The 10,551-nt window shown below is 39.8% G+C and overlaps 1 gene segment (V, D, J or C); it reads left to right on the top strand.

Moving 5' to 3' along the window:
• Nucleotides 1-6,433: 6,433 nt before the first annotated feature.
• LOC111237659 lies at nucleotides 6,434-10,245 on the top strand. The segment is given in 4 exon segments: nucleotides 6,434-6,543; nucleotides 6,760-7,067; nucleotides 8,618-8,654; nucleotides 9,518-10,245. Coding segments are annotated over 4 exon segments (729 nt in total).
• Nucleotides 10,246-10,551: the final 306 nt, after the last annotated feature.

Here is a 10,551-nt window from a genome sequence, read left to right as displayed (position 1 = left end):
TTAATTTCACTTTCGTAATCATTAATAGTGCGCAGATGAAATATGGACCCATGCAATCGCACTTGTTATGTGTATATGCTGGAGTAAGAAGCCGTGAGACAATAGATATAGCATAATTATGCTGTTGACACAAGTATGATCATTGCATGAATATTGAACCTTCATCGACTCCTGAATTCAAGCATGATCGAGCTGAAACTAGTAGATCTATCATCGCAGCGTCAATAACATAAACAGTCCCTGGCTGAAGTTCATAATACTAATTTTTATATTTTCAGCATAGTGACATGTTGTCGTGCCTCATTCATTACTTAAAGAGATGTGAACGTCGGTTCAGCTTTATTATTCCAGTGCTCAAGAAACGTGTATACATCCTAAGCATCTGCTTTTAATAAAATCTAACAATCAGAGAATATTTCAATGCACAAACATTAGTCTTAATTGGAGAGCAATATGAAGAGGAAGAATACACAGAGCAATGTCACATATATGAACGTACACCAGTATTGACAATTAATCGAGCATCTATTTATTTCAAATGTGCGACAGTTTTGCCATGCATGTGGCAAACAACGTAAAGTTTAAGTGCTAACAATCAAACATTCGGGTTCGCTGTGTTACCACGATGAAGTCACAACGTGTTTGCGTGCAAAACTTTTTGAAATTCATTTGGCTTGCGCTTGACAAGGTTGCAGAAAATCCAAACTCAATTCCATATAATGCGAGGTGGAATTTTGTTTAGCATACCAACTCGTTTGCTTTCAAGCCATCGCTCTCCATGATGCTTACCGCTACACACACACCATAGAGGCGCTGGAAGGAAACGCTGTTCACTTGCCCCGTTAATATCTCGTCGTATGGACCTTGTGGTGGCGTGTCAGGGTGTTGACGAACGTCAATACGTCTGTGCGTGGCGGTGCTATCCAGCTAAACTGCCAATTTTAGAATGTGGCCCTTAGAATGGATCCCACGATCTCTGCAGTTTGAAGATCGTCTTCACTGTAATCCTTCACATCTAATATCGTGTATCGCCCACCCTATTCAACAACATATTAATTTACCCTTCTTATCCAACATACTGGAAATAAAAAAATTATTTTTATTTTAGTATTTTACTTTAGCGACATGAAAGTTAGATGAGAATTTACATTGATTTGTTGTGAAATGATATAAATATTGTTGTGAGATGTACTACGTCATGGGAAGTGAGATGGATTTGGCCAAAATTAAACATTATACAAGCTGCAACATCTATCTGTGTGAAACACTTTTCTTGGTGAAATTATGGAGTTAATTAGTATTTAACGTTTTAGTTTTGGATTTTGACTTAAAACTTATTATATTGACAGTTCTCTAAATGACATTTCTTTCAGTTAAAATGTCTTCATTTTCTAAACAGATTAAAAAGTACTGTGTGGTTTACAATGTTACCTGTGTAAAGAAATGAAAATGACATCCTGGGATCTGATTATTTGGAATACCATTAAAGTCTTCATTATCTTTAAGATAACTTCAATAAATACAGTATTTCTATCAGGGAAACCTTCTTCCAACATGAGAACCATTGTTGCAGTCAAACCTCTAGTGTTAGTTTCAGTCAGCTGTCGATGGTCAGATCAGTTCCTCTGAAGCTGAGGAGTTTTTGTACGACGCTTGTTTCACTGTGTGTTCGAACGGAAAACTCTCATCCGCTGACCTATTAGTAACTCCTGCCATCTCTCATCTGAACCTGCCACTTGATGGTCGAGTGAAGTCAGTTGCTCACCAGATTTACTTCCACTAAAACAATCTTCCTGGGTGGGGAACCTCAGGTAACGGTTTTGATCTACATATATGAGGAGTGTTAGGAGCTTTTCTCCAGGTTTCTGAAGGTACCCACTGCATGTTCATAACTAAACACTTGGAACTGGCTTTACATCTGATAGAGACCAGTCTTTCTGGAACACAGACTGAGATCCAGAGGAGACTGAGTCAGGATGATACTCATTCCTGATGAACCTGGAAAACATGAAGAAGAGGAGAAGGTTATTGCAGCGACAAACAGCTTGCGAGAATAGATGTCAATCTCCAAACAGATGAGGATTGATTTCTTTAACATGGAGAAACAGATGGAAGAAGGTCAATGCTGGTTTTTCAGTGTTTCTCCATCACAGCAAACACTCCATTGTGCGTGAACCTGTTGCATCCTGAGAAGTTTTCACAGAGAGTCTCACCCTGAAACAAGGGCACCCCAGGGTGGCCAGCATAGAGTCAGAGACATCATCATTTTTGCTGCCGTGCTCAGTGGGGCTCTGAAAGGGCTGGACCACACTGATCAGAACTACTGGCTCTTAACGGCTGGGAGCAGAGAGCAGACACATATGCAAACCACACAGGACAGTGAAATGGAGCTGTCCTCAACACATCATGCGTTCCCATCAGAACTGAGGAGAGTGGACTATTTACATGAATATGAAGGCACTGGGCCTGAAGGCGAAGGATTAAAAGATGTGATTGGCCCCAGTCCAGTCTCAATTAAGACAAAACTAATGGGTCGGCCCACAAGCAAAGCGCCCGGTCTGCCAGAAGACCAGTCCAGCCCTGATTTTCAGCATCTTACCAAGTTTGTTTTCTGTTCTTTCAGACATTAGGGAACGTGCAATGAGTTACGTGAAAGGCCCCAGATGCACCAAATGTTTCTTATTAAAAGCAGCTGTTTCTTGTTTTCCATTAAAATTGAATCAAATCAAATGTAATAGAAAATCATATCCTGCACTTTTGTATAACCCGGTGTGAACTTTGTGTGACCTGGCTTTGTGTATCCATGAACGTGAATCTGTTCCCACATGTATGCTCTTATCTGGAACTGTCCGGTACAAACTAGGGAGCAGTTTATCCTCGAACATACACCTGCTTCTTCTTGGCAGTTAGACCACACACCCCGACCCTGCCTCCTTCTTTCTTTTTTTCTACAAAGTTCACGTACACTCTTGGTTTGATATCAGTCTGCAGTTGCACTCTGTGGGACTGTACACTGATCCTTTGCAAAGCTCTTATTAAAATATACAAAGACAACTTGATCATTTCATCAACTGTTCATTTTCAGATTTCCATCACACAACGACTCTGATAGTGGAATGACAACTGTGAAAAAACCAAGAAGGAATTGATAGAAAGGCAGGAAAACATTATAATACATTTATTTTACATATGGAATATACCTGAGTCTTAAGGAGGTTATCTGACTTTATTGAAATTGGATTCTGAAAAAAGATTCATTGCACGTTTAAGAAAAGAGGGAGAATCCAGAAATCTTGTTTTATCTTCTGATCTTATAAAAAACTTAAGGAAGGGAATTGAAGAGTTTCTGGTGTATAGTAGGAAGTCATCATCGTACAGGCTGATGTTATGATGATGTGAAATGATTGATACCTGGGATGTTGATAAATTTCCTAAATCATAAAAGCAGGGTATCATGAGATTGTGTGTGTGTGTGTGTGTGTGTGTGTGTTGTGTGTGTGTGTTGTGTGTGTTGTGTGTGTGTCCTCAGTGAACTGTATCAGCCTCTGCAGTAGCTTCCAGCTGCAGCAGTCAGTTCAGTTTCTGTTCAGTCTGACTGAGGGAGGTTTTTGTACGACGCTTTTTTACTGTGAGACAAGACTGTTGATATAGTGGAGACTCTGACAGTAGTAAAACTGCTGCATCTTCAGTCTGGACTCCACTGATGGTCAGAGTGAAGTCAGAGTTTGATCCCACTGCCTGTAAACGACCTGGAATCCCTGATGCTCGAGTGGAAGCATCAGTAAATAAGGAGTTTAGGTTTTTCTCCATCTCTCTGTTGGTACCAGTTTAAATAGTTTTGAGACATAAACACTCTGACTGGTCCTACAGCTGATGGTGACGGAGCCTCCAGAGCAGATGCTCACTGCTCCAGGAAGTCACTGTGACCTGTCCTCTGGACTTGAGGACACAGAGACAGAAACATAAAAGCAGCGTCATGGTTTTGTCGGCTTCATTTCAGAGGGACGGATGTTGATAGAGGAGAGGAGTTTGATTCTCTGGACTTTACCTGTGAAGCAGCAGCAGAGGAGAGTCCAGATGAGGACGGAGACCAAAGTCATGTTTCTGATGAGGAGGATTTCTGTGTCTTCTGTTGTCATGAAGGACAGCTGTCAGTCATCCAGTCTTCAACTCTCAGGACTATAAACTCTCCCAGAGCACTGGAGCATGGTGCTGCTGATGCAAAGTGGCTCTCTATGGAAATGCTCTGACTGACTCCAGCAGGGACTTGGATCACTCTGATCATGCTGTTTATCAATGGATCAATCAGTTGATCAGAGTATGATCAGGATGTGGTGATACTTAATTTTATGTATTTTTTTTTCAGTTTGAAAAGTTTTCCTTGATAATATTTTTTGTAAATTCTCTCTAATTCACATCAGTGTTTGACATAATCTACGATAAATGTGTCTATGATAATCATTTACATTTCACAGTACTCACTGAGAAATTAATTTTGTGTGTAGATGTTTAATATTTCACAAAGAAAAGCTTAAATATTTAAAATAAAGAATTAATTAACACAATCTTCCAGTACATTTTAGAAATTTTAACCAGTTATCACATGAAGTGGTTGAACTGAGGAAGTGAAAGCAGAGAGGCAGGACACATATGCAAACACACAGAGTCAGTGAACTGCAGCTGTCCTCAACACATCATGATGTTTCCCATTAGTACTGAGAGAGGTGACTATTTAAATGATACCAGAGTCGAAATTTGAACCTCCTTCTCAGGTCAACCAAACCAAATGATCTATCCAAGGTGAATTTAATTTTCCGTTTCATGTCTATGTTCTAATATATACAGTAACTGATCTGAAAAGGAACATAGTTTTGTTGGTTCATGGTTTTGCAAATTTCAGCTCAATTCAAAACTGCGCATGAAGAGCGGGAGCTATGCATTCAATGGTTGTTTCACATATTACTTCCTGTTTTCAGGCTCATGGTACAACTCTCAAACTACTACTGTCTTAGTAAAAACAAACACTTGAAACAAGAAACATTTTCATCATTGACAAATATTGAAGAATATACTTGTCTGTTGTATTATCCAACTGAGAAAAACTCCATTCAGTCAGTCTGTATCCTCTGTTAAAGCTGAACAAGAGTTTAAATGTATCACAGCACATTTAAAACAACTGGACTCATTGTATTTATCTGGAGCTCATTTCAACACATTGTTAATTAGCGGTCACTCTGTCACCACTGAAAAACAACTGCTCCTTGCTGTCCTCAGTCTATGTTGTGTACTTGCAGTGATATCTACTGTTGCCTTTCAATCCCTTACTGCTGCCAGTCTGTCATCATGTACCTGCATGCATGTTTTTTATCATGACAGAGTGATTTAATTATACTTCTGTATGTGCTCTTTATTTCTGTTTCTGCTTTGAATGTTTATAGTAGTGTCTGATAACATAGAACAATGTTGTCTAATTTAGTTCATATTTCTGCTAATATTCATGTTCACCATTTCATAGCTTTACATTCCTTATATTTTGTGCCTCTGCGCTACATTTTGATTAATTAATTTTACTGACACTGTAGTGTAGTGGTGTCCTTTTTACTAAAATTGATGTTCTCTTCACTTTTCATTATTTCTCTACATGCTCACGGTATTTATAGTTTCAGTGAGGTCATTTTAATCTTTCCTCTTTCATAAAGACCTTCTCACATCTGTCCAGGGACTACAGGTGAAAAAAGCCATCATGGTGCAGTAAGATTAATGTTTGTTAATGTGCAATGAACCAATGAATAAAATAAAATGTCTTTAAGTCAATAAAACAGTCTTAGGGTGCGGTGACTGGCAAGGGTGTAGGTTTGGTGTCAGTATTGGTAGGGACAAAACAACCACACCACCCCTCCAAAATAAAGAGGACTTTTTACTGCTGTCAGCCAAATGATTCTGAAGACATGAGAACATAAAACTAGCTCCTAGCTGGTTAAGCTTAGCTGTGCTAAACTTGGACCTTGACCAGCTACAACAGTAAAATGCTGCTAATCCAGTGATGCATCAGAAAGTCAAGTTATTTATTTGTGGGCATGAATTCACTCAGTGTCCTTTGTGTCTAAAATATTGGGCTGGATTTGAGACGTTTCACACCAGTCATTGGATGCTTTGAACTGTCTGAAAAAAACAACCCTAGTGTGTGTAACAAGCCTCAAAATGCTCACATCACAGAATTCCCATTAGCCTTTTGAGCTGCTTTGTAGAATTCAATTTGACTTTTTTACCTGACATTTTTACCATTCATATCCCCTTATAGCTTAGACAAGTTGAATAGTCACCTCTCTCAGTACTGATGGGAAACAGCATGATGTGTTGAGGACAGCTCCAGCTCACTGACTCTGTGTGTTTGCATATGTGTCCTGCCTCTCTGCTCCCAGCCTTTAAGAGGCCAGTGTTGATCAGTGGCTGTCCAGGCCTTTCAGAGCCACTGACACGCCGGCAGCACAATGATGATGTCTCTGACTCTACTGCTGGCCACCCTGGGGCTCCTTGTTCAGGGTGAGACTCTCTTGTGAAAACTTTGCTTCAGGATGCAACCAGGTTCACCACAATGATGTTCTGCTGTGATGGAGAAACACTGAAACAAACAGCATTGACCTTCTTCCATCTGTTCTCCATGTTAAAGAAATCATCCTCTTCTGTTTGGATGTTGATCATCTTTCTCCAAGCTGGATTTGTCTCAATAACCCTTCTCCTCTTCTTCATGTTTTCCAGGTTCATCAGGAGAAAACATTGTGACTCAGTATCCTGGAGCTGTGTCTGCTGTTCTAGGACAGACTGCCTATATCTATTGCAGAGTCAGAACATTTTACTCCTGTAAGATAAACTGGTACGTTCAGAAGCCTGGAGACACTCTAAAACTCCTGATTAAACATACTTACACCCGTCATTCTGGAGTTTCAAATCGTTTCAGTGGCAGTGAGTTTTCAGGTGAACACGCTCTGATCATCGGTAGAGTCCAGGCTGAAGATGCAGGAGTTTATCACTGTAAGTGTGAACACACTTACTACAGTGACCGTGTGTTCACACAGTGAAAAAGCGTCGTACAAAAACCTCCCTCAGTCAGACTGAACAGAAACTGAACTGACTGCTGCAGCTGGAAGCTACTGCAGAGACTGATACACTTCACTGAGGACACACACACACACACACACACACTCTAACCATTCTATGAACGTCTAACCTTAACACAGACAACCTCAATAATTTCAGACACATATCTAATTTACCCTTTCTTGCCAACATACTGGAAAAAAAATATTATTTTCAGATCTTATGAGTGACCACTGACTTTTTGCAAAGTTTCAGTCTGGTTTTCAAACTCATCACAGCACAGAAACTGCACTTCTAAAAGTCTTAAACAACATTAGGATGAAATCAATTAGTGGTTGCTTCTCAATGATAAACATATGAACAAAATGTATCAGCTATATCCACAAATGAAGTCAGATTGCATGTGAGCCAGCCTTTGCTGCAGTAAGCCTGTTACACCATGTAACCTGGTAGGAAGGAAAAAGTTTTTTTTTTAATGGTTGGAAAGCCCCTGGAAATAATGGTGTCAGCAGAGGATGCACTGGCAAGGCCCAGGTTGGGGAAAGTTAGGGGATTTTTGGAAACCTGACACCATTAACATATCCTGGTAGCCCAGTTTGGGGAAATCCAGGGAAGACTAGATAAGTATTTTTTAGAAAAATAGGTGGAGAATCCACCTGAGAAGGAGGAATGATTTTACTATATAAGATGGTGCACAGTTCAGCGCCTGGGTACTTGCTTGGGTTTTTCCTGTGCAAAGGAATAAACTCTATTGCATTTAACTGTGACCATCTCCAGTGAATTCTTTGAACTTTTTGGGACTCCAGAATCTGTGCACAAGAGTTGTTAGTTACGTGTTGGTGAAGAGGTCCACATGTAAACTCTGGTACAGACCTGGACTTCTGACCTCCAACAGTAGGTGTAACTGGGACTGCTAGACTACTTTTAGTCTTACCTGAGGCAAAGAACATTCTCTTTAATTCCAGGCAATGTCTTCTCTACCTGTCCAGTTATCAACTGTGGCGTTCCCCAAGGTTCTATTCTAGGTCCTTTACCCTTCTCCATATACATGTTACTGCTGGGTGAAGTTGTCCACAAATCAAATTTCCATTTTCATGAAGATGACAGTCAAATTTATTTCTCTACCAATCCATCAGACTTTAACTCAGTCTCCACACTGACTACCTTTTCCCATTAATTTTACTAAAATTTAAAATTTTCACAATAAATTTGTTTGTTTTCTACATGACAGCAAAGTTATGTACTTCTTCGTGATTTAGGGCAGTTCAATGTGTCTACTATGGTGATATACTATTTTGGATTTGGGGTTAGGGTTAGGGTTTTTACTGTTATTTTTCCAAACATAATAGAATAATATCCATTCTGGTATTTATGGCAATTGTCATTCCTCACATCAGCTACCAAATTATTACAAACAGACTACTTCTGGTGAATTAGTTTTTTTTCAAAGTCAGAGAGCCGTGTCTCTCTACAGTGAGAGGTTTTTGTACGACGGCTCAATGACTTTGTCTCACTGTGCTACACGTTTGGTGGAGGAACCAGACTGGAATTTGGAAGTAAGTTAATATTATTCTGATTTTAGTTATTTTTAGAGAACCGTGTTTTTCTACTGTGAGAGGTTTTTGTATGACGTCTTAATGGGTTTTTGTTGTTGACTGTTTGGTGGAGGAACTAGACTGGTATTGTAATGTAACATAAAGTTTTAAATTCAGTTTCTGAATGGTTGTAGTGGATAAAATGATGTTGTTTTATTTATAAGACTTTTAATATTGATGTTTTTATTTCTCCTCCTTCATCATGGAGGTGAACTCAGAGCAGCTTTACTAAACTTTTCTTTGCACATTCCTGTCATGCTGAAATTCAAGTTCAACTGGAGAAAAGATAAAACTTCAGTTAGATTTTAAATGTCTTTAATGACTTAAGATTCACCTCCCACAATAACAATTTACTCATGAGATACCTTTATGTATCACTTTCTTGTGTAATTATTTCCATCGTACTTTGAAATCCTTTAAGAGGTTGTTAAAGGATGATTTAATTCCACATAAAGAATATTTTATGGTTGTCAGATTATCTTATGTATTATTTCATGTTTCTTCTGAAAGCTAAAGTCATGTAAACTCAAGACTTTTTAGGAAAATGTTGAAAAAATTGAAAAATCAGCGTCTTGTGTTTCCAGTGTAGTTTGATATATTTCAGGTCAAACTGTTTGATGGTTTTCTCTGTGCTGATGTGCATGAGAGGCTTCTTAAAGGGAAGTGAAACAATGTGAGTGAGTGACTGGTGGAGCAGAAAAACCATCTGACAGAAACTCCTTAAAGGAGGAAATCAAGTGTCACACAGTAAATGTGTCCAAGTGTCTGATGTTTGATTGATAGCTGTGTGGTCCCTGTCATCTAAGATGATTGGTGTCTCCTAGGTGACGCCCGTCCCACCCTGACAGTGCTGCCCCCCTCCAGTGAGGAGCTGAAGCAGGGGAAGGTCACAGTCCTGTGCCTGGCCAACAAGGGCTTCCCCTCAGACTGGAGTCTGGCCTGGAAGGTGGACGGCAGCAGGAGCAGCAGCTGCAGCTGGGAGGAGAGCAGGAGCCCCGGGGTGCTGGAGGAGGACGGCCTCTACAGCTGGAGCAGCACCCTGAGGCTCCCTGCAGACCAGTGGAGCAAGCTGGGCTCTGTGACCTGTGAGGCCACCCAGGGCTCCAAGACTCCAGTCTCAGAGACACTGAGGAGAGACCAGTGTTCCCAGTCCTGAGCTGACTCACTCAGTTACTGCTACTGGTTTTACTCTCTTCTCTGTCACACTGTCTCTCTCTCTTTCTCATGTTCTGTCTTTCTCTCTGATATGTTTGCTAGTTTTCTCTAATGTTTGTCATTTCACAATTTCCAGAAAATAAATATCTGTTCATCAAATAAATTCTGTTTCCATCTGTAGTTTTTAAAACATAAACAGATGATCATGATACTTTCTCAGTGACAAGAAACACAACCTGATTGATCCCTGAAATATAAAGTCAGGTATCATCAGCATAGAGAGATATCCAGTAACTCTGCACTCACTCTGCAACTCTCTCTCTATCCCTGCTGTTTGATTCTAGCAAAACTGATGTGTTCAATATTTCATGACAATAAAGACACTTTGATCACAAGAGTTATTTTCGGTGTGTTTTATTATTAAAGCAATACATGTCTACTGTCTTGCTACTGATGTCTTAACAGGAAAGGCTAAACCATGAAACCCACAGGGACTCTTGTCCTTTCTGGTTGCTTGGTGATGATCAGAGAAAGAAATGATTGTATCAATTGATTCAATCAAACTCTCTCAATTCAAGCAGACAGTGTCTCAGTGTAGCAGTCACATCCTGAACATAGACTGCATTTCTATATATGGATGGCAATATTTTAGACATGTATTATATGAATATATATCCATCCCAAGCCCTGTCAATATATGATG

Source organism: Seriola dumerili, unplaced genomic scaffold (genome assembly GCF_002260705.1).
Source record: "Seriola dumerili isolate Sdu_G_001 unplaced genomic scaffold, Sdu_1.0 BDQW01001075.1, whole genome shotgun sequence".
Lineage (NCBI taxonomy): Eukaryota > Metazoa > Chordata > Actinopteri > Carangiformes > Carangidae > Seriola > Seriola dumerili.
This window is presented reverse-complemented; position numbering and strand designations above follow the sequence as displayed.